We start from the raw sequence: 24,087 nt of genomic DNA, 5'->3' as shown, positions 1-24,087 counted from the left end.
CTGGTAGGTCTAAGCCCCAGAAAGGAGTCGGTGGCTGCAGGGGAAGGGGAGCAGAGGCGGGCAGGCAGGGTCCTCCCAGCCTTGGGGCTGTGGGAAGTTTGGAATTGCACGCAGAGGGCTGTGGACAGGGTCGTGGGGTGTGCTCTCTGTGCTAGGACAGTCATGCTGGTTGCTGGAACAGCCTGGTGGGGGTGGGGAGCCTGGAAACAGGGAGACCAGTGAGGAGGTCACTGAACAGCCACCCAAGCAGGAACCAGAAAGATGAGAGGAGGGAGGGCTGCCCTCGGGACACATTCTGGAGAGAGGTGATCAGACTTACAGACAGCAGGACTTCCGGGCGAGAGGGAGGGAGAGGTGACAAGGACGTGCCTGGGTTTTTGGTCTGAGCAGCTGAGGGTGGGATGGCAGATCCCGGGAGGAGAGGAGGAATGCTGGGTGGGGCAGCAGAAACGAGGCACTCGTTAGCGTGCTGGGCTGAGGTGCATGTGGACAAGCCAGGGGACAGGGAGCTCGGGAGGTGAGAGCTGGGCGGATAGATGTGGGCACCATCAGCTATTGATCAGGAGGATGGGGGCGGCAGGGGTGTTCTGGAAGGCAGCAAGGCGGCCCTGGTCCAGGAGTCCTGCAGTTGATACTACGGACCTGAGCTTTTCTGGCAGGGCAAAGAGCGGAGGAAGTGTGCAGGGTAAGCCGCTGACGAGGAGGGAGTATGTTGTGGGTGGGGCTCGTGGGGAGAGACTGAATCACTGTTCTTGTGAGGAGCACAACCCCGTCTGGGCCCCCGCTCCCGTCCAGGGCCACTGCTGTGTTCAGATGTCCAGACCAAAAGCACCATCCTGCATTCCAACCTCACATCCCAATCAAGGGCACATTCACAGGCCCTAAACAAACCCTCGCTCAGATGACTGGGGCATGCCAGATTCGATCGTATCAGATTAACCGTTTTGGGCAATGTTCCTGCAAAGAGGATTTAGAGGACACCAAAGCTTTATTTAAAAAACAAAAGAAGAAAACAACAACAAGAAGAACCAAACACTCTTGGACAGGAATCTCTACTCTCCGCAGCCCCTATCAGAGATCAGGTCCAGGTCTAGGTGCTACATTTTGAGATAGAGAAAATACAGGACAGAGAAGAAAACTAAGAGATGGATAAAATCAGATGGAAGAGGGTTGGAGAAATGTCATAATTTTATTGGGGAAAACCAAGCTGAACAATTTTGACCATGACAAACTTTAAACATAGTAATAGAAGATGAGGGCTGGGCACAGCAGTTCACATCTGTAATCTCAGCACCTTGGGAGGCAGAGGCAGGAGGCTGGATTGAAGCCAGGAGTTTGAGACCGGCCTGCCTGTAACACAGTGAAAGCTCATCTCTACTAAAAATACAAAAATTAGCTGGGCATGGTGGTACGTGCCTGTAATCCCAGCTACTTGGGAGGCTGAGGCAGGAGAATCGCTTGAACTCAGGAGGGGGAGGTTGCAGTGAGGCAAGATCACGCCATGGCACTCCAGCCTGGGTGACAGAGACTCCCTCTTAAATATCTATCTATCTATCTTGAGGAGGCCTCACCATAGGAAGAACTTCATGAAAGACTAATGGCTGATTGACCGTGGAGTAGGTTTCCTGCTGATCTACAACAGAACTCCACTGGGCTGGAGGAATTTTCTTGTCTTGAGGTGGGAGGATGGGGTGAGCCTAGGAGGCAGAGGTTGCAGTGAGCTGAGATTGTGCCCCTGCACTCCGGCCCAGGCAACAGGGTGAGACTCTGTCATTTTTATTTTTTTTAAAGCCAGTCAACTTTAGCAGTAGCGGGTTGTATACCAAGTTTAGTGACATTAATGTTAGTAAGTTCTGATAACCCAACACCATTGGACCAGCCGAGGCGCTGTCTCAAAAAAAAAAAAAAAAAAAAAAAAAAAGAAGAACATATTGAAAAAACAAATAAAAAACCGAAGCTGATGCCTGGGAAGTAGACAGCCGTGGACATGGACAATCACTTCTTTAAGTCCTATGGCAATTCAGACGCAACATTTTAAGATAAGTTCCACCAGTCCTGCAATGGGTTTTCTCTGGGCCATTAAATCTCACGTTAGTCAATGCAACCCTATGTACAGAAAACAGCATCGCAGAGGGGCGCGGTGGTGGACAACTGTAATCCCAGCTACTTGGGAGGCTCAGGCAGGAGAATCACTTGAACCCAGGAGGCAGAGGTTGCAGTGAGCTGAGATTGTGACAATGCACTCCAGCCTGGCAACAGAGGGAGACTCCGTCTCAAAAAAACAAAACGGAAAGCAAACAAAGAAAACAGCATCGATTCCAGCACCCCGCAGAGGGGGACGGAATGACTAGAATGACTGCTGTAGCACCCCCCAGCTTCCTTTTCAGCATTTTTTTTTTTTTTTGAGACAGGGTCTTGCTCCACTGCCCAGACTGGACTGCAGTGGTGCGATCAGAACTCACCGCAGCCTCTACCTCCAGAACTCAAGTGATCCTCCAGCCTTGGCCTCCCAGTGTGCTAGGGTTACAGGCATGGGCCATTGTGCTCAGCCCTTTCCAGCCTTCTGACCAAGCAGCAAGCAATAAGAATGCTGGAAACAGGGCTAGGCGCAATGGCTCACACCTGTAATCCCAGCACTTTGGGAGGTCGACGCAGGCAGATCACTTGAGGCCAGGAGTTCAAGACCAGCCTGGTCAACATGGCAAAATTCCATCTCTACTAAAAATACAAAAATTAGCCGGGCATGGTAGCACATGCCTGTAATCCCAGCTACTTGAGAAGCTGAGGCAAGAGAACTGCTTGAACCGGGAAGCAGAGGTTGCAGTGGGCTGAGATCGCGCCACTGCATTCCTGGGTGACAAGGGCAAAACTCTGTCTCAAAAGCAGCTCTGCATGAGGCCCCCTTAGAGGAAGGGCCTTGGAACCTGACCTCCTCGTCCTGTTCCATGCCTCTATCCTTAACAGTGGCAAGCCCAGTGTGGTCAAATGCAGGTTCCAGAAATACTCCTGGTCATCAGGTCTGGCATTTCTCTGGAAGACTGTCCACCAGAGGCCTAAGCTGGTCTCACTCCTCCCACACTGTGGTTTGGGCTGACTGGGAAAGAGCAGGGCTACAAAAAAGAAACTGTCTGCAGGTGAACATGCTCACCATTTTACTTCTAACTCTCCAAAGCTAGGTGGCTTTTTTTCTCAAGACATATTCTTTAAAAATGTACTACTTCTGGCTAAGTAGAAAATTCTAACTGACATTACTCTTTCTCTCCGAAAGAACAAAGTTTAGCCATTAGGAAAGCCCCGGGGCTAATTTTTTTTCATATATGGAAAAAATTAAATTATGTGCTTAAACAACTTTACCCTAAAATACCCACTAGAAGTATTGAACACGGAGCTTCACTGACAGCCCTCTCAGGCGTCTTCTATTCAACTGCTGTATATCACTGTGATTACTGTGAATACAATATTTTACGTTCTGCCTTTTTACTTATTTCATGCCAATTTGCTAATGAATCCAATGTCCTAATTAATAAACATTTGGATTATTTCTAGTTTTTGCCACAGTAAGTCACTAGGCCTGTTCTGGACTAAATATCTGTGTCCCCTGCAAATCAATATGTTGAAGCCTTAACCCCCTGTGTGATGGTACTTGGGGGGGGGCCTTCAGGAGGTGAGATTTAGATAAAGTCATGATGGTGGCGCCCTTACGATGCTACTAGGGCCCTGATAAGAAGAGGAAGAGACACCCCCATGTCCCTACCATGTGAAAGTACGGCAAGAAGGTGGCTGTCTACAAGCCAGAAACAGAGCCTTCACCAAAACTGGAATCCGCCAACACCTCCATCTTGGACTAGAAGTACAAGAAACAATGTCTGTTGCTTAAGCAATCCAGTGGTATTTTGATATATCAGCCTAAGCTGCTTAAAGACAAGAACCTAAAGTGATATAAACAACTGCCAAATATCTATTTGGCCCTCCACTACTTGGCTTCTGAGCTTTTGGTAAGAGAACAGAAAATAGGACCACACTGCCGTCACAAAGCCCAGGACAGAGGATGGGGATGTTCACCCGCCCCTGGGTCATTCTGGGAAGGCTGGTGTCTCTGCAGCTTCCACGGGTCACATCTATGGTGAACAGGCTCGTGAGGGCAGAGGACACAGGTGGACCTGACAGCAGGATGACTTCAGGGGAACCGGGGCTGAGTCAGGTGGTGAAGTCAGACAGATGGAGGCTGTGCTACCGCTCAGACCACCACCAGCAGAGTGTCTGAAAAACCAACCCCTTTTCCAAGAAATGTCCCACTGGGCTTCTTTGTTTTAACATTCTCTTTTGAAAAACTCCAAACCTACAGAAGAGTTGAAAGAATAATACAATGAATACCATCCACCCTTCACCCAGATCCGGCAATTGTGAACATTCTGCCATCTTTGCATTCTCTCTCTCCGTACACACCCACACTGTAACCATTTGAATCATGACATGTCATCCCAAAATGCTTCCGCATGCATCCTCCTAAGGACAAGGACATTTTTTACACAGCCATCTGCCAGTATCATACACCAAAAATTCAGCATTGATTCAACAAGATTATCTAACACACCCATTCATTTAAAAAATGTCTCGGTTGTCTCCAGTATGTCCTTCATAGCTCCCTACTCCTATCCCTGATGGAGAATCCAATCAAGGATCAAGATTGTATTTATTTGTCATATTGCTTTAATCTCCTAAATCCCAATTAAATCTAGAAGAGTCTCCCTGTGTGCCTCCTGACGCCAGCCTGCTGCTGCCTTGCAGGAGGTCCCTACTCAGTCTTTGAGCAGAGCTAGGCCCCAAGCACAGAGACGTTTTGAGTCCTGGCACAGACAGGAGATTTAACTCTAGTGCCATTCAAATGACCCTTTGCCAATGGCCACTGTTTGGGAATCCGACCATACAGCCTGACTCGAATCCGCATTAGGTAAGAGGCCTGGCAATCCTAAAACCCCAACCTACGGAGGAGCACCAAGAAAGCCCTGACTCCTTTCTTGGTGTCAGCTCTTGTTCTTGACATTGTTGGGTCATGATTCTTTGTGTGAACAGGACTTGCCTGTAATGCTTCCTCCGCTGCCCACCTCTAGCTAACCCTTAGGTGAGAAAGGAGGTTCTAGCAGTATCATTTTCTCCTCTGCCTCCCTGCCCTGGCCTGTGCTGCCCTGGGGAAGTAAGGGCTGCGCTGATCCCATCCCCATTTCTTTGGTCCATTTTTCCGGGTCTCAGCCCATAGTGGCCCCTCCCCACCACTTTGTCCTTAGCCAAAGAGGGCAGAGTGTGCCTCAAGGATGCTCCTGAGTGATCCCCAACAGCAGCTGAAGGCTGCTTCCCAGGGCGAGAGATCCTTCTCAATAATCAGCTTTGTAGTCAGAGGCAGCAGCTGCCCCAGCCTACCCAGGCCTCCTTGGGAAGGGAGAGGACTGGATTAGAAAGGAAGCAGTTAATGGAAAACGAAGAGGGAGGGGAGAGGTGAGTTAAGCGCTGCTCCCCAGGGCAGTGACTTCCCAGCTAACAGCAGTGGAGTTGCCCTCCTCCCTTGCTGTTAGTGGGGTTCGAGTAGGGAGGGAGGGAGGAGGCTGGCAGAGGGCATCGGCCCACTTCCCAACCCCGATTTGAGTTATCTTCCCCAGGGGAACTCTCTCCCCTGCCCCCCGCCCCCATCCTCCAAGCTCCAGCAGTGTGCTCATCGGAAGAAAGCACTGAAAGCTCTTAGAAACGCTGGAGTCCACTTCAAGACAATTTCTTTTCCTCTTTTTTTTCTGCTTGTCACTGACTTGAAGCTCATAAAGACAATTTCTAAGCAGCTTCTTAGGTTAATGCCACCACTGGGAGTGGGTGGGATGAATGACACAGTATCTGTGTCCCCACAGCACCTGGCTTAATGTTTGCACGCAGGAGTTGTGGGAGCTTTGGCCAGCTCAGGAGGGCCCAAAGCGGAAGGGCACTGACTTCAACTGAATTCTCCTATCGGGTGGGTTCTCTCCGGAGAGTGCCTTACTGGGAGGACAGACACAAGCCTCAAGTCGTCCTCACTGGCCCCTATGTCAAGGGGGCTGCCTGGTACACGAACCTCCATACTGCCTTGTCCTTCAGAGCACCTGTTCAGCCTGAGAGGACGTGCATTCACCCAGAGAGAGGCAAATTATTCGAGGGCCCCTATTTAAACACCACTGAACCTATTCCCGTAGGTATCATGTATGCTGAGAGCCCAAAGGCCTTGTAGAAAGTTCTTCAAGCGCCCTACTCCACAGGATTGAGATCCGATAGGGCGCCGCTAAAGGACATTTTGCACTTCAGTCCAGAGCCTGGTGTGGGTGACAAAGCCCTGTAAGGCTAGGGCTGACTGGGGCTGCACGACCGCTCCAGAACTGTCCACAGGCCTCTCCTGCTCCCACGAGACCTCGACGGAGGCAGGAGTCCCAAATATGGGAGCAAACACAAAAGCTCAGCACATGTGCAAACCCACCCCCTCCACCATCACCCATGAGGTCTGTGAGCCCACCCAAGCAAGAACCGCAGGGCCCGCCCCGCCTCCATCCCATTAAATGGGCTGGGTTAGAGTCCTCTCTAATGACACAATTAGTCACCCACTTGTCAAGCAAAGCGCCTGCTCAGAGAGGGTCTGGCGCACTTACACAGCAAACAGAAATGCCTCTGAGCACCGCCAGGCTGCCTCCTCCTCCTCCCCCGAAGGGCTTCTCTCCAGGGTAAACCATTGTGTCCAGCACAGGACAGAGTGGGCACGCAGACACGCTGACAACGCAGCCCGGCTCTCCTCCCTTCCAAGAAAAGGAGCTCAGGGGTAAGAACAAGGGATTCCAATCCGACTAGAGACCCTGGTGGTGGTTTGGACCAGCCAAGCCCGGTGAACTCCTGGGGACATGGGCACATAGGTTTCCAGTCTAGAGTGTAGGGACTGGGATGAGTGGATGAGGGAAATTCGACTCCTCTCCTGATATCCCCAGGCAGGGCAGGGTGGCCAGGGCCGAGCTGATGGACGGCAGGGGGTAGGCTGGGGCAGAGGCAGGGAGGGAGCTTTGGGGTGCTTATTGCTACTCCAGGAGGGCTTTATCCTGCAGCTTCACTCCCTCCAGGCCTGGCTTACCTACCACGGGGGCGGGGGGAGGTAGCAGGGTGTTAGGAGCAGACAGATGTTCAGCTTGAAAACGACAAGGAAAAGGACTGCTGGGATCGGGTGCCTTTTCTTTCAGTCCCAGCCTATGGGCTTCACAAAACGCCACAGCACTGCCTCAAATCTGGAGTTCAAACTGACTGAAAAAGAAAAGCCAGCCTTCCTCCCTCACCCCCAAGTGCTACTTTTTCAACATCAATATAACTCTTATGGCAGCCCTCGAAATAAGCCACAAGCACGTGGATTTGGGAACCGGTGGGCGGGAGGGGCCAGAGGTGGGTGTGGAGCAAAATTCCAAGTCCCGAGGCCTGGGAGCCAGCAGCCGCGGAGCACGCCCTGGGCTGGGGGCAGGCGAGGGGAGGGAGGGCAAGACGCCCCAACAAACTCCTTCCGGCTCGGCCCTCGCCACACTTTTTGGGGGAGGTCGGTGAGTTTTCGGGGCTGAGGCTTAGCACGGCAGGACCTGCATTTCCTGCGGGCTGCGGGCTCCGCGCTTCCCGGGGGCAGCCTGGCCTGGAGGCTGCGGCCCCGCTCCCTGGCTCCGCGGGATGGGGAGGGCGCCGCGGGGGCCCCGGTGCGTACCTGCTTCGCCTCCGCCGCCTGCTCCTCCGCCTCCGCCGGCGCCGCTGTGGGCTTCCCTGGCCCTTCGGGCTCCCCCGGTCCCGCAGGCTCCCCCGGCCCCGCGGGCTCCCCGGGCTCCCCCGGTCCCGCGGGCTCCCCCGTTCCCGCGGGCTCCCCGGGCTCCCCCGTCCCCGCGGGCTCCCCGGGCTCCTCCGGCTCCGCGGGCGCGGCCGCCGACTCGGGGGCGTAGGGGGTGGACAACGCCGGGGCCCCAGTGGCCTCGGCCGGGGGCGCGGGCTCCGGACTCGCGGCCACCCCACGCCGCACCAGCAGCCAGGCGAGCAGCAGGGCCAGCGCCGTGGCCAGCGCAGGCAACGCGGCCAGCAGCTCGGCTGGCGCCTCCATCGCGCCGCCGCCGCCGAGTGCCTGCCCGCCGGGACCCCGAGGGAGCCCGCCGCACCCCGCCGCCGCGCCGCGCCCCGCCCCGGGGCGGAGCCCCCGTCGCCACACCCCGCCCCCTACATCCTCCGCCCCGGGGAAGACGCACAGGCTGGGGGCGGGGATGGGGGGGCAGAATCCTGACCCCCTCCCTGGGAGGCACAGGAGGGCCAACCCCTGCCAGGCCTGGGCAGGCTTGACGCTTTGGGGCACTATTTGACTGAGCCCAGGTTCAATTTGAAATACTGTTATCGGGTGCCCTTAGGTTGTCATCTTTTCGCCTTGGTACGGCGGTTCATCTTAGAGCATTTTGGAAATATAAGTGCTAGTTGGGGAATGCAGAGAGAAAAGTAAACCTGAGAAGGTTCATGGGAACGACGGCCTGGATTGCCTTGTAAAACAACAAAAAGCAACCATAAAGCCGGATTACGTGTGCCGTTTTATAGGCATGTCAGGAGTTGCTTTCAATCCTTAGGGTTGCCTTAATGCATTTACACAGAGGACATCTCCAGATCCTGGCCCAAGAATGCGCCTCCGGGGCTGAGGCCAGCAGCCTTCACCACAGGCATCCTGGTAACACCGCTCCGGACCCCTAGACCTGAAATTCAGCTGCAGGTCTTTGGTCAACGCCAACCCTCTTACCGGACTTTCTTGCACAATTCCAGAATGCCTGCAGGGTGGGAGGGTGCCATGAAGGAAATGAAGGCCATTGTTTTTGTTTCTCCAGATCCTCCCTGGCCTCTGTTGCTGAACAGTGGATTTTGAGATAAATACGTTGTAACCAAAAGCGAATTTTCCTATCACTCCCCACTCCGCTCTTTAGTTATTTTTAATAAACACAGGAGGGTCATGCCAGGTACCAAGCCAAACATAAGGCCCAATGTTAAAGAAACACAGTTCCAGTTTTTGCTTAGGATGCATTTAATACTTTTTTGGGAAAATTACAGTGCCTAAGCTGATGTGTGATATAAACCAAGATGTTAGATGGAGTGCTTCTTTTTTTTTTTTTTTTTTTTTTTTTTTATAAGAGACAGGGTCTCACTATGTTGCCCAGGCTGGAGTGCAGTGGCTATTCACAGGCATTATGATAGCTCTCTGCAGCCTCGAAATCCTGGGCTCAAGTTATCCTCCTGCCTCAGCCTCTTGGGCAGCTGACATTATAGGTGTGCATCACTGCTTCTGGCCCAGGGCCTTCATTTTGTGCCCTATCCCATTGTTTTAAAGTATAAATAGATTTTTAAAAGGTCCCGTTCTGCTGACAGACTACATTCTATTGACTTTCAAATGAGTAGGAAAGAAAAAGACAAAACAATGCTAAAAACACAACTCCAAATCACGTTGCTTTATTTAAAATGATGAACAAGTTTCACCCAAGTGAAAGTTAAAAATACCAACCCAATGGCAGATCCACAGGCATTTCATGGCAGATCCCATGGCTAGACAGACACAGAACTAGGAGACTGCTCTGTGTTCTGACAACTCCAGGATGCACAAGTGCGAAGGTAATAGTCCCAGCTCCTCCGCAGCATCCAGTCACCGTGGAGACAGCTGGCCTGGGCTAGCTCTCCTCCCGGGAGGCTCAGTGGGGCTTAGATGTCATTTCTTTTTTCTTTTTTTAGACAGAGTCTCACTCTGTCAACTCAGGCTGGAGTGCAGTGGTGCGATCTCAGCTCACTGCAACCTCTGCCTCCTGGGTTCAAGTGATTCTCCTGCCTCAGACTCCCAAGTAGCTGGGATTACAGGTGCACGCTACCACACCTGGCCTTTTTGTATTTTTAGTAGAGAAGGAGTTTCACCATGTTGGCCAGGCTGGTCTTGAACTCCTGACCTCAAGTGATCCACCCCCCTTGGCCTCCCAAAGTGCTGGGATTACAGGGGTGAACTACAGCACCTGGCCAAAATTTCTGAACTAATAATGACACAAAGTTGAGAGCCACTGACTGGGGTGCAAGTTCATCTAGTTTTGCTGTATACAATGTCACATATTGACATAAGCTGGTGAGAGGGCAGAGTGGAAGCCGCCACCAGACTCCACTTCAAATCCACCAGCAGTACCAGCACACGCATCAAAAACAATTTACTCACGGAAATACTATATAGACAATCTAAAGAACCTACAGCTGGGGCATCCTTATATGCCTGCCTCCTACACAGCATATTTTACATTTACTGCAAAAATTTTGTTCCATCCTATACTCTTGTCTAATGTCCTAAATCCAAGGCCGAGTCTCTAGTAAGTCTGTAAAGCACCTGCACCAGCAACCTTCCCACGGATCCTTAGTTTTGCTACCTCATGAAGAAACTGTTACTACCTTAAGTATATAGTGATGTGAATCACACTCTTGCACGTAGATCTGGTACACCTGCATTTAATAAGGTCTGCACTGCCTTTTCTGGTTGTGGAAATGCACAGGTACAGGTCTACCCACCCTCCCCAGCGGCCTTGTGAACAGCTGCACAGCCACTGTCCAGTAAGCTTGTGGAGCTCGTCAGGGACCTGGGCTTGTCACCACATCTCCAGCACCCAGAGCAGTCAGTGCCTGGCCCTCAAACATCCGCTCCACGCTTGCATTATTAAGACATGGACAGCTGCAAGAATACAGCAAAATGTGAATAATGCCCCTCTTTTTAGTGGCTCTCCCTTCAAGATGTCACCCTAAACATCCCAGCACCACTAACCGCAGAGGCACATGTGTGCAGTAGGATTCTTCAAGCTGATGGTGAAGCCTCATTCGCAGAGAGAGCCAGGCCCTCCTTATGTTCTAGATCCCGCACTCATGTCTCTCCCATCCTGCTCCTTCCATCAGAAGTTAACAGTCCAAGATCCCTTCTTCCAGGACCAGCTCTTTGGTTTTAAGATTTGCTGTCATCTTGGAGAATCATCCCTGAAAATAATCTAAAGTTATCTCCTTCACTTCACTGTTGTTGGCACCATTCAATGGAGTAGCTCACGCCAGATGGGAAGAAGAGTTGACGTCTGAACAGGTGGCCTCTGGGTACCCACGCTTCCTACTCTACCCTGACCACCCGCCACCGCTCCAGTCCTTTCTCACACGCGGTTGCTCCACCTTGCCCCTGCTGTGCTTACGTAAGGAGCCTGGCTAGCCCAGAGTGACAGAAAGGGGGTTGGGGGGAAGGGCTGCTGTATCCCTGGCCTGGCAGGAAGGAACAAAGCATGTCACAGAAGCACATAATCCTCACTCTCCAGATACCTTCAGGAGAGCTGACTTCGGCCGATCAGATGTGTTATTCCCCTCATTTCTGGATACTGTTACCAAACAGGAATCACCTTTAGCATCTGGAAAAGGAAGACAGGGTGGCTAATCTTTATTTTCTAAATTATTATTTTTTTGAGAGATGGGATCTCACTATGTTGCCCAGACTGGTCTCAAACTCCTGGACTCAAGTGATCCCCCTGCCTCAGCCTCTCGAAGTGCTGGGATTAAGGCGTGAACCACTGTACCTGGCCTGGGTGGCTAATTTTTAAAATTCAAAATTTCTTCTCCACTATCCAGACCACTAGCAACGTGTTCCACCTTGCCCCCTGGTGGCAAAGAGCCTTTTTTGGGCTGTTTTTAATTTTGAACTGAAGTTTAGAGAGGAGTCGTTGATACAAAATTGAGAGGAAGTAAGGAAAAAGGCCAAGTATGGCAGCATAGGAGCAATGCTGGGAAAAAGAAAAAAGCTTTTTGAAGATGGCAAGAAAAGCTTTTTCAAAAAGCAGAAGGAGCAACACCACTCAGATATTAATACCAAGAGATTCAGGGTTTGACTTTACTCACACCCAAGCACATCCGGTGCCCACCACGTAACTGAGGGAGCTGCGGGCGTGGGGATAAGGTGGGAGAACAGCCCCCATGGCAGACAAGCAGCACAGTTCTGTCTACCCAGACACACACTGGGGTTGGCATTTTAGGACGCAGAAAACTGAACTAAGACAAAAAGAGGGAACCAGGCTTCTAAAGCCACATGACGCAATGTCAGGAAATGACAATCTGTTAATAAGTGAACAGTGGGCAGAGCCTGTATTCTCCTGGTTATACCCATTTCTAGGGGGTATTTTGAGAGGCAACAGCACACAATCCTAACGTATCCACACACGGCCTCCGTCCGTGCCTGTGTAATACTGCAATGAGAGCTCCTTCCCTTCTGTCTGCGAATGCCTCCAATACTCCAGCCCAGGCAGTGCTTCCCAGTGGGCACCACAGCCTTCACAAACCCCTCTTATTTTTTATTTAAATATAGTTGGAATTTAGGAACAAATTAAGGCAAGCAGGTGAATCAAGAGGGCAAGAGATGGCATCTGCTGGTCAATCCCCAATAGTCATACCAGTTATTTAGAAGTATCAAGATTCCAAAGACTAGAAGCATCTCTGAATTCACTCCCCGTGTGTAACACTTAGTGTCTGCAGGTCAAACAAATGGGGAACACTAATCTCAGAGTACCTGGCACAGTGAGCGCATCTGACGGATCCTGTGGTGGGGAAGAATGAGCCTATTCATACTTTAAGTTCTGTGGTAAGAACACACCGAACACCGTCCCCCCTCTATGCAAACAAAAAACCCAATGTATCACCACCCAAAAAATACACACAAATACCCCTCAAATGTTGCAGTCTCTGGGATGGTGGAGGAAAAGGTGAGGAACCCTAAGACAGACTGAGCGGTGGGTGACGGTGCTGGTCACTGCCACTGAATGCATCTGTGGACTGACGGCGATGACTCCGAGTCTTTCCGACACGATTGGCTCACACACAGATCAAAGTCCACTCACCACACTCAGTGTCTCTGCGGTACACAGCCGGCTCTGTGGAAGCTCCTTACCGACATCCGTGGAGTAACAGACACAACAAGACGTTACAAGGATCACACCCCGCCAGCCTTGCAGTTGACTGGCTCGGTTTTCAATGAGACGGCACAGAACCTTCTTACCCAACACCACATTAGCTTGTGTTTCACTGAGCTGGCTGAGCTGTTAGACTTCTTGAAAATCTATCCTTAGGAAGCAGTAAAAACAGCATTTGATCGAAGACAGGAGCTTGGACCAGGGAAGGAATATCCAAATTCAAAGAAGACAGAGAAGGTAGGAGCAGAAGACGCGAGAACTGAGTTGGGTGGGTGGCTGCCAAAAGCTTACGATGAAGCCACCTCACGGAGAGTCTCTTTATCTGCTCAGGGGTGAGCCCGGCCTCCACAAGTGTCCCTAATCCTGCCAAGGAAAGTACAACTGCCTGTAATCAGCACGTAGACAGCAAAAGCTTCTATGCAAAGCTGGAAGGCAATGTTAAAAACAGGACCCCCGGGACCCCACATGGAAGTCATGGCAGGGCTTCCTCCAAAGTTTTCTTACAACTTACAAAGTCATGGATCAAGCGCAGGTATAAATCTATAATAACAGAAACAATTTAAAAGGGCAAGAGTCGTCTAAGTATGGCTGTGAGAGGACAACTAGGGTCTAGAAATGCACATTCAGGTTTGATAAATTCACCTGAGTAAGTCACTTGAATTTCCTCATGGAATTTCGGCTAAACCACAGAGAATGGAGAATACACAATAGCAGGGGCTGTGGGTCCTGCGCTTCCCCAGTGCATTTTAAAAAGACTCAGCTGCTGGGAGACAGAACGTAACAGAAATGTCACCTTCAGCAGTCAAGAGCTTCAGACATTCAAAATCCTGTAAACATCAGTATTAAAGAAAAAACTTTTTTTTTTTTTTTTTTTTTTTTAAAGAGACAGGGTATCACTATATTCCCCAAGCTGGTCTCGAACTCCTGGGCTCAAGCGATCCTCTTGCCTTGTCCTCCCAAAATGCTGGGATTACAGGCGTGAGCTACCACGCCGTTTCAACTTTGGTATTTTACTATCTTCCAACAATCTCAACACTTCAACAAGCACATCAAAGACCTGTGGCTTTTAAAGACCCTAGACCAATGCATAGAGTGAACAAATTTCATTATGAGCCCGTTACATGCCCAGGTGCTTGCAAATAGATTACCTTATTGATGTGCTGGTCACTACCACTGTAAATCTTAACTTATTTACATCCGGCCGGGCGCGGTGGCTCACGCCTATAATCCTAGCACTTTGGGAGGCCGAGGCGGGTGGATCACGAGGTCAAGAGATCGAGACCAACCTGGTCAACAAGGTGAAACCTCGTCTCTACTAAAAAAATACAAAAATTAGCTGGGCATGATGGTGCGTGCCTGTAGTCCCAGCTACTCAGGAGGCTGAGGCAGGAGAACTGCTTGAACCCAGAAGGCGGAGGTTGCAGTGAGCCGAGATCGTGCCATTGCACTCCAGTTTGGGAAACAACAGCGAAACTCCGTCTCAAAAAAAAAAAAAAAAAAAAAGCTAGGAGAGGTGGCTCATGCCTGTAATAATCCTACTGCTTTGGGAGGCTGCAGTGGGGGGATCACTTGAGGTGAGGAGTTCAAGACCAGCCTGGGCAACACAGATTTCATCACTACTAAAAATAATAATAAAAATTAGCTGGCCGGGCACAGTGGCTCACACCTATAATCCCAGCACTTTGGGAGGCCAAGGCAGGTGGATCACAAGGTCAAGAATTTGAGAACAGCCTGGCCAACATGGTGAAACCCCATCTCTACTAAAAATACAAAAAATCAGCTGGGTATGGTGGTGCGTGCCTGTCATCCCAGCGACTCAGGAGGCTGAGGCAGGAGAATTGCCTGAACCCAGGAGGCGGAGGCTGCGGTGAGCCGAGATCACGTCACTGCACTCCAGCCTGGGGGACAGAGTGAGACGATGTCTCAAAAAAAAAACTTAGCTGGGTGTGGTGGGGTGAGGCTGAGGCAGGAGGATTGCTTGAGCTTGGAAGGTTGAGGCTGCAGTGAGCCATGGTCACGCCACTGCATTCCAGCATGAGCAACAAAGCAAGACTCTGTCTCAAAAAGAAAAAAAAAAGGAAGATTTGATAAATCACGAGTTCTCTGCTGCTGTCTGCTTTGGCTGAGCACTCAAGCAGCAATGGCAAACTGGGAGAAAAAGCAAGAGGCCGTGCCTCCGGTTCTGCAGAAGATGCCGGGTGACTTTTCCAAGGGCTGTCCCTGCACTGCTGGGACTATGACTCCGCAGTCAAGGATGCACAGCAGGAGTCACTGCTTTCCCCCAAGACCACCATGAGGAGAAGGGCAAGGAGGGAACGTTCTGGCATTCTCAAAGGAAAACATTTCCAAGATATAAAATGGATTCAATTTTTATTAAATAATGTAAGGGGTTTTCTTGGCACCATTCACATTCTCTTGCCTTTCTGAGTAAAACAAGTGCGTTCATCTGCATCGGTAGCAGAGACAAAGCTACTGGAGCAAACGTTAAGTGAACGGGTTCCCATGCCGAAGGCGTCCTCATTCTCAGGCTGTCAGGCCTCCCCTCATCCGCAGGACTGGACAGGCCACCCTCCCCAGGCCCTGCCCTCGCCGCGTGTCCTTCCACACAGACAACAGCCTTGCTCGGTCACCTGGAGGAGCTGCGCTCTTTGCTGACACAGTCATCCTGTGAGGTGGTGTCCCCGTTTCCCACCATGCTGCATGTCCTCCTCTTCTTTCTGCGGTGCACTGCCCCATCACCCTCGGATCCAGACTCGCACTGGACACGGGAGGAGAGAAAACAAGCAGTCAGCCTGGACGCAACCCACCTCCTCATTAAACAAACCTCTGCCTTGGGAGACAGCACAGATATTGGTCACTTTCTCCCAGATGCAAAGCAATCACTATGACAGCTCCACAGTGCAGCCTTCATAGCCACCTCCTCGCATGTTCCTGGCTCCCTAAGAATTTCAAACTTACCTCAGATGCAAGCGTCCCTCCACTGTTCTCATAATGGGGCAGTTACTTGTTTGAGTAAGCTACCCACTGCTGGGCTGGGTGCATTGGCTCTCACACCTGTAATCCCAGCACTTTGGGAGGCCGAGGCGGGCAGATCACCTGAGTTTGGGAGTTGGAGACCAGCCTGGCCAACATGGAGAAACCCTGTCTCTACTAAAAACACAAAATTAGCCAGGTGTCGTGGTGCATGCCTGTAGTCCCAGCTACTCGGGAGGATGAGGCAGGAGAACAGAAGCTGAGATCGTGCCATTGCACTCCAGCCTGGGGAACAAGAGCAAGACTTCATCTCAAAAAAAAAAAAAAAAAAAAAAAAACTGAGAGATACCTGCTGTAAAAATATTTTAGTCAGCATTCTGAAACTGCATTATGAGATTTCACTTTACCAACAGAGCCTGATGCATGAAAGGAAGTTGGTACAGCACTGAACATTCCCAGAGCCCCTTCCTGCCCAACGAGAAAAGACTAAATCAGCAGACTGGGTGAAAAGACAGTTTTTTTTTTTTTGAGACAAAGTCGCACTCTGCTGCCCAAGCTGGAGTGCAGTGGTGCAATCTCACTGCAGCCTTTGCCTTCTGGGTTCAAGAGATTGTTGTGTCTCAGCCTCCTGAGTAGCTGGGATTAGAGGTGTGACCACCATGCCTGGCTAATTTTTGTAATTTTAGTAGAGATGGGATTTCGTCATTTGGCCAGGCTGGTTTGAACTCCCGACCTCAAGTAATCTACTTGCTTTGGCCTCCCAAAGTGTTGGGATGACAGGCGTGAGCCACCACACCAGGCTGGGATGGAAATTTCATCTGTTAAAGGTGCAGGGCCCTCTCAGCCAGTATTAATGTCAGCTTCAAGTTTAAGGTCACTGGATTTGCAGAATTTCTAGGCTTACAATTTACCATCCATGGGTGAAAGTCTTCAAAAGGATGAGTTTGAATCCTGACACTGCTGCTTGATCTTGAGCCATTTCCCTCACTAAATCCCCAAATACTTGATGCCTCTTGAGGCTATTTTAACAATTCCAGCACATGTGCAAAGCTGTAACGTGGGCAAGATACCCTACTCAGCAGGAATGGTGACAAGTGTAACCCTTAGAACAAGGTGGAAAAACTTTCTTTGAGACAGAGTTTCGCTCTTATTACCCAGGCTGGAGTGCCATGGCGCGATCTCGGCTCACCGCAACCTCCGTCTCCTGGGTTCAGGCAATTCTCCTGCCTCAGCCCCCTGAGTCGCTGGGATCACAGGCACGCGCCACCATGCCCAGCTAATTTTTTTCTGTATTTTTAGTAGAGATGGGGTTTCACCATGTTGACCAGGATGGTCTCGATCTCTTGACCTCGTGATCCACCCGCCTCGGCCTCCCAAAGTGCTGGGATTACAGGCTTGAGCCACCGCGCCCGGCCTGGTGGAAAAACTTTCACATACTTCTCTCCCTCTGGATAGGAGGAGGAAGAGTCCCACCTGGTGTAGCTGAGTGACATGAGCCCTGGAGGCTCCATAAGCCACCCAGCGAGCAAGGCCTCACCTCTGAGTCGGAGTCTGATGAACTGGAGCTGGAGGAGCTGGAAGAGTCGCTGGAGCTGTCGGAGGCTATCCCCGTGGACTCCTGAAGGTCAACTGAGTCTGCCAGGACTGCCAACTCGGGGTGCTCTTGCTTCAAGATCCTGAGAGGCAAGAAGTGTTGTTCTCAGTGTACTGACAGAGAACAATACCCACTCACAAGGACTCACACTGAGAGCTGAGACCTGTTATCTCTCAGAAACACCTGGAAATACCAGGTGTGTCAGTTCAGAAAGGCTACTGTATAATGGCGAGGACAAAACCCCAGGCTGGGAACAAGAGAAGCCCAATACGGTGCAAGGAAAACTGCATACTAACTACACACAATTTACTACCACCTGCACAAATGAGCCAGCCATGCCACCAACACACAAGGCACAATTTTCCTTAAGTTAGTCTTAGTTTTATTCCCTGGGGAGAAATGGTTCCTCTTCCTAGTTTTATTTCCTGAACCTTTCCCAGCTGATTTTTAAAAAACCTTTCCTTTCCACAGCACAGCACATAACGATCGGAATTGGGTTGGTTAGATTCTATTTCTAAGAGTAGAAACAATTAGGTTTGTAGGAAATACAAGGTGTCAAATAACAGAGATGCCCCCCCCTCACTTGGATCGTGAAACAGAACTGGACTTCAGAGCAGCAGCCCTCCCCTTCAGGAACCTCATCTGGCAGCCACTGTAACCGGTGGCAAAAGACCTGTTGTATGGTAAGGCCTGCAGTGTGACCAAATCACAGCACGCAGTGGCCCACGGGGCGGGGTAAGTGGGCTCAGATGCCCAAGAGTCCAGGGAGAACAGAAGCCACCACCCTTACTGGCCCTCTCAGCAGGGAGGCTGAGCATGGAACAAGCCAGAATCCCTCTCTTACCCCGAGAGCTGGTCCCTCCAGGTCAGGGTTGGGACACAGTGGCACGGGGTGGCTGTGGGTGGCGTGCACTGCCGCTGCCCGTGCTGTATCTGTTCTGTGGATAAACAGAGGAGCTAAGTCTCCAGGGCAGTCACCTCGCTCACAAGAACTGAAGGGATTAAGTTCAAATGGGAATAATGCTTCTGGGTAAGAAAAAGAAACAACCCAAATAAAACCCAAATAAAGTAATTTATTTAGCTAGCACTAGCTTTGAAAAAAACAAAAAACAAAATGAAACGAGAAACAATCCCAACGATGATCATGTTTGACTGAGTGGCTTGGATTCAACATGCAGAGTCTCACCCTGCCACCTTGAGGCCGGCAAATACCCTGAGGACTCGCCCTGACCTTGGTCCCTCTCTCCTCTACCCAGAAGATCGGCAGCCCCCGCTTGCCCCAGGCCTGTCTACGATCGGCACACGGCATTGCAGCCGTTTCATCTCTGGGGTAGAAATTGAAACCAGGCAGAAAGAAGAAAAAATGACTCTCACCTATACCACTTCCTTGACAGCTTTGGTCTCCCTCTTACCGTCTTGTGCCATACCACAGGGAAGTTGGTGCTGCTGGCAAAATTTTGGGTGATGGCGATAGTAGTGTCGAGATTGAGGACAACATGCCACCAGCCTCCTGAAATCCAACAAATAAACAGCTAAACAAGGTTTCATCCTATACCCAAGTACTGTCACACACACCAGAAACTGGGAACTCCTATCCCTAAGGGAGAGCCTACAGAGACATGATACAGGGTAGTAAACATTCCTTCTGACTCAGGGATTGCAAACAGCTTGTCTGTGTCAATAAAGTTTTATCAGATCACAGCCATGCAGATCTATTGACGTATTGTCTAGGGCCGCTTTCCTGCTACATGGGCAGAGTTGAGTAGTTGTGACAATCTGGCTTATAGTGCCTAAAATATTTACTCTCTGGCCCTTTACAGAAAAAGTCTGTTTACTCCTGTTAATCCAAAGCTGTGATCAAAAGTGGAAACGCATAAAGTTCTTCAGCGTCTAGGAAGAGGACACCCACTTTAAATACTCCCTTCCATTCACTTACCAATGTGCAGTTGTCTGGTGTGGGATTTCCTGACTCAACCCAGACAGTGCCATACTGCATCAAAAACCCAATTTAGGCTGGGCTTGGTGGCTTACACCTATAATCCTAGCACTTTGGGAGGCTGAGGCGGGAGGCTTGCTTGAACCCAGGAGGCCACCCTGAGCAACACAGTGAGATCTCCAACTCAATTTACAGAATTGAACCCTGACCAGGCGCAGGAAGCTGACAGTAATATTGGGTGGCTCACGCCTGTAATCCTAGCACTTTGGGAGGCTGAGGCGGGTGGACTGCCTGAGGTCAGGAGTTTGAGACCAGCCTGGGCAACACAGTGAAACCCCAATCTCTACTAAAATACAAAAATTAGCCGGGCGTGGTGTTGTGTGCCTGTCATCCCAGCTATTGGAGAGTTTGAGACAGAAGAATTTTGTGAACTCAGGAGCTGGAGGTTGCAGTCAGCTGAGATCACCCATTGCACTCCAGCCTGGGTGACAGAGTGAGACTCGTCTAAAAAAAAAAAACAAAAAAAATGGCCGGGCGCGGTGGCTCAAGCCTGTAATCCCAGCACTGTTGGAGGCCGAGGTGGGCAGATCACGAGGTCCAGAGATGGAGACCATCCTGGCCAATATGGTGAAACCCCGTCTCTACTAAAAATACAAAAATTAGCCGGGCATGGTGGCGTGTGCCTGCAGTCCCAGCTACTTGAGAGGCTGAGGCAGGAAAATCACTTGAACACAGGAGGCGGACGTTGTGGTGAGCCAAGAATTTTGTGAACTCAGGAGCTGGAGGTTGCAGTCAGCTGAGATCGCCCACTGCACTCCAGCCTGATGACAGAGCGAGACTCTGTCTCAAAAAAAAAAAAAGATTAAACCCCTATTTATATAAACATAAACAAGCTGGTACACATATGCAAAGACAGTAAGTAACTACTACAATAAAGAAAAGTTGCATCTTTACATATGGTGGTTTTTTTGTTTTTGAGATGGAGTTCTGCTTTGTCACCCAGGCTGGAGTGCAGTGGCATGATCTCAGCTCACTGCAACCTCCGCCTCCCAGGTTCAGGTGATTCTCCCACCTCAGCCTCCCGAGTAGCTGGGATTACAGGCGCCTGCCATCACACCTGGCTATTTTTTGTATTATTAGTAGAGACAGGGTTTCACCATGTTGGCCAGGCTGGTCTTGAACTCCTGACCTCAAGTGATCCACTCAACTAGGCCTCCCAAAGTGCTGATTACAGGCGTGAGCCACCGCGCCCGGTCTACATACAGTTTATCAAGAGTTTTATAGCTGTATGAAATGTGAACAAGAGCTCCCAAAATACTTCAGACCATAGCTACGTGTTACTGTGAGAGGTGGGTACCAGTTCATTTACCAGGCAGCATGCACAAGATTTTTTAGGACTCACTTTCTAACAGTTCTGCTCCAAAATGACAAAACATTGAAATCAAAAGAATGTACTTTCTTCCAGTTCATTTATACCTGGCACAAAGACAGTCTCTCCTGGTTTTTGTAAGATTTCCAGGGGTTTGAATTCAGGTGGCCAGGTTGGAAGCTGTGTCCGGGGATAAATAACATTAAACCAGGTAATAGCTTCATCTTGCTGGTTCCCTCCTTCTTCTCGGGTCACCTTGATGAGTTCCCTGGGAGTGCTAGTAGGAAACAGGCACCAGCGCTTGTGGCCCTGAACTAAGGCATTCCAGGCACTGGTTCCCAGGGGGTCGATGTGGATCCCAGTCCCAGAGCGTGGTGGCCCCATCACAAACCACCTACAGAATGAAGATATCCAAGACGTAAAGTGTCATTTAGTTACACACATACCATACGAAACAGTAAGTTTGGCCAGGCGTGGTGGGTCATGCCTGTAATCCCAGCACTCTGGGAGGCTGGAGGCAGGAAGATCACCTGAGGTTGGGAGTTTGAGACCAGCCTGACCAACATGGAGAAACCTGGTCTCTACTGAAAATACAAAATTAGCTGGGCGTGGTGGCACATGCCTGTAATTGCACCTACTCAGGAGGCTGAAGCAGGAGAATCACTTGAACCTGGGAGGCGGAGGTTGTGGTGAGCCAAGATTGCACAATTGCACTCCAACCCGGGCAACAAGAACAAAACTCCATTCTCAAAAAAAAAAAAAAAAAAAAGAAAAAAAAAAAACCAGTAAATTTTTAGTTCAGTTTTCCGTTTTTTTTTTTTGTTTGTTTTTTTGTTTTTTTTTTAAGAGTCTTGCTCTATTGCCCAGGCTAGAATGCAGTGGCTTGATCTTGGCTGATGGCAACCTCCGCTTCCCCAGGTTCACACAATTCTCCTGCCTCAGCCTCCTGAGTAGATGGGATTACAGGTGCCTGCCACCACTCTTGGCTAATTTTTGTATTTTTAGTAGAGGTGGTGTTTCACCACGTTGGCCAGGCTGATCTTGAACTCCTGGCCTGAAGTGATCACCTGCCTCAGCCACCCAAAGTGCTGGAATTACAGGTTTGAGTCACAACACCTGGCCAGGTTTTAGTTTTACGTGATACATCATCTTTATTTCAGAGATTATATAAATGCTGGTACACAGAAACACTGAGTGCATTGTTTATGGACTGATTCTTAACAAAAGAAGAAAAATCAGCCACGGACAGTGGTTCACGCCCGTAATACCAGCATTTTGGGAGGCTGAGGCGGGTGGATTGCCTGAGGTCAAGAATTCGAGACTAGCCTGACCAATATGGTGAAACCCCGTGTCTACTAAAAATACAAAAATTATCTGGGCATAGTGGTGGGCACCTGTAATCCCAGCTACTAAGGAGGCTGGGGCAGGAGGATTGCTTGAACCCAGGAGGCAGAGGCTGCAGTGAGCCAAGATACTCCTTGCTTCTATACTCCAGCCTGGGCAACAGAAGGAAACTCCATCTCAAAAACAAAAAACAAAAAACAAAAAAAAAAAAAAAAAAAAAAGAAAAAACACTGATGTGGTTTATTGCTGGACTTTATAAGACTTTATTAAAACTTCCCTTAGAGATCAGTGATTCAACTTTAGTTGCACATTCAAGTCACCTGGGGAGCTTTCAGAAATTCTGATGCCCAGGCAAGCACCCCAATTAAATCAGTCTCCACAGTAGGACCTCAGGAGCCCCCTAAGTAAGTTCAATGTGCAGCCAAGGGAGAACTCACCGTTTTGGAAAAAGATTACCAACTGAACTCAGCGAACAAACGCTGTTGTCGATAAGGTTTTAACCACTTAGGGGCAGAATACTTTACCTGTAAGGGGGCCTGCGCTTCTCCCCAGCATACTGGAAAAGGTCATCAGTGAAAAACTTGGGCACCTTGTAGTCTTCCAAAAGTTTCCTTCTTTTAGGGTGTTCGCCATAGCTGCTGTCAAAGATGTAAAGGGGGCTGTCGTCTCGAGTGCTCTCCATGTACTCGATGTAGTACTTCATCTTCATCTTCACTGAGTAGCCATCATTATCCTCACCACACTTGAACTTCTGGTTCCGATATTTCCTTTTTAGGCGCTCCAGAGTCCACTTCTCCTGCGCAGACCAGCCCTCTTGGGCATTCAACAAAACCACGGGCTTGTAAGGTCTTTCATACCGCTCCACAAATTCTTCCACAGACAACTGTAAAGCGTCTGCTCTTTCCACGTTATCCTGAAGAAATTAGAAAAGACCTTTCCAGTTAAAAAATAAAATAAAAAGGAAGTCCAGTGGCAGATAAGGGTGTCCCCAAGGCCAATTAGCAATGGCAACCGAAGGAAGCTGACTCTCATCTGGCTCCTCCGGAACGGGGGAGGGCGCGTGCGTGAGACCACGTCGTTCCTAGAGCCACCCCATCAGAGGAGGGGACTTCGTATCTCCCACCCGCGAGCCTTGACAGCCAGGTCCCCTAGGGGCCCCGCCGCCCAAAGGAGTCGGGGATGACCGGCCTTCCAGTTGAGAGTGCCACAGGCGTGGGACTCCCGTCGTCGGCCGGGGCGGACGGGCGGCCACAGCACGGGTGGAAAGAGGCCTAGCCCGGAATCCGGGTCTCCGGAACCCCAAACTCCGCGGGGTGCGGGTGAGCCTCTTCGAGCTCCCGGGTGCAGCGCTCGGGGCGAGGGCAGCCCTGTGCCCCGAGAAAAGTGCGCAGCGGCTGGCGGTGCTGATGCCCGGCCCGGCCACCCCGCTCGCCCCGCTCACCGCCACGGCCGCCGGGCTCAGCGAGAAGCTCTCGTAGTAGTTGTGCCGGGTCCAATCCACCGAGTCCTTGAGCTCCGGCCGCGCACTCCGCTTGGCCTCGCGGATGCGCTTCTTGCTCTTGTGGTTCATCCTGCGGGGTCACCAGCTGGTTCCGCTACGACCTCGGCGCAGCCCGCTTCCTGCCACTAACGCACCCCTCCCGGCCCGGGTGGCGGAGACGGAGGCACTCAAACGCCCTTCACTCCGGCCCGGCGCCTTTAAAGTCGCCTTCCAGAAAATTCACTCCCCAGCCACCTCCCGAGCCTCGGGTTGGGCAAGCGGCCGCCGTGTTCCCCGCCCCCGCGCCTCTCGCGGCCCGCCATTGGTTTCGGCGCCTCTGGGGCCCGCCCTCACACACGGGGAGGGCCTCCGCCATGTTGGGAAGGTCTT

General features: G+C 50.7%; 2 protein-coding genes across 4 annotated transcripts in view; both read right to left on the bottom strand.

Annotated features, from left to right (window-relative positions):
• MXRA7 (matrix remodeling associated 7) overlaps window positions 1–8,138 on the bottom strand; it is a 30,435-nt gene extending 22,297 nt beyond the window's left edge. The window contains exons 1-2 of the mRNA XM_032241563.1: window positions 7,907–8,138; window positions 7,739–7,816 (exon numbers count right to left, since the gene is read on the bottom strand). Coding sequence (XP_032097454.1) covers window positions 7,739–7,816; window positions 7,907–8,122 — 294 coding nt within the window. The 5' untranslated portion in view covers window positions 8,123–8,138. The remainder of the gene's footprint in view (window positions 1–7,738; window positions 7,817–7,906) is intronic.
• A 1,329-nt stretch (window positions 8,139–9,467) lies between these two features.
• On the bottom strand, window positions 9,468–24,085 carry JMJD6 (jumonji domain containing 6, arginine demethylase and lysine hydroxylase). 3 transcript variants are annotated; one of them, XM_032241556.1, is made up of 7 exons: window positions 23,659–24,085; window positions 22,742–23,130; window positions 20,981–21,267; window positions 18,943–19,078; window positions 17,512–17,650; window positions 15,632–15,759; window positions 9,468–13,364 (listed from the first exon to the last, which is right to left on the bottom strand). In XM_032241556.1, exons 1-7 carry the CDS (start codon window positions 23,785–23,787, stop codon window positions 13,328–13,330), a joined length of 1,245 nt encoding a protein of 414 aa, XP_032097447.1. In that variant the 5' UTR covers window positions 23,788–24,085; the 3' UTR covers window positions 9,468–13,327. The 3 variants fall into 3 exon arrangements, 1 of the variants encoding a protein (XP_032097447.1); XR_004257746.1 differs by lacking the exon at window positions 9,468–13,364 and adding an exon at window positions 18,413–18,506 and having other exon boundaries at window positions 15,355–15,759; XR_004257747.1 differs by lacking the exon at window positions 9,468–13,364 and adding an exon at window positions 18,413–18,501 and having other exon boundaries at window positions 15,355–15,759.
• Between the last annotated feature and the right edge of the window lie 2 nt (window positions 24,086–24,087).

Source organism: Sapajus apella, unplaced genomic scaffold (assembly GCF_009761245.1).
Source record: "Sapajus apella isolate SASKATOON/1434 unplaced genomic scaffold, GSC_monkey_1.0 scaffold48, whole genome shotgun sequence".
Classification (NCBI taxonomy): Eukaryota; Metazoa; Chordata; class Mammalia; order Primates; family Cebidae; genus Sapajus; species Sapajus apella.
This window is presented reverse-complemented; position numbering and strand designations above follow the sequence as displayed.

Excerpts from the sequence above, each read along its gene's own strand:
- JMJD6 (XM_032241556.1), bottom strand. The coding sequence starts at position 23,787 with ATGAACCACAAGAGCAAGAAGCGCATCCGCGAGGCCAAGCGGAGTGCG. Across the intron at positions 21,268-22,741 it reads AAGCGCAGGCCCCCTTACAG|GTGGTTTGTGATGGGGCCAC; the intron begins GTAAAGTATTCT and ends TTCATTCTGTAG. Across the intron at positions 15,760-17,511 it reads CATCAGACTCCGACTCAGAG|TGCGAGTCTGGATCCGAGGG; the intron begins GTGAGGCCTTGC and ends TCCCGTGTCCAG.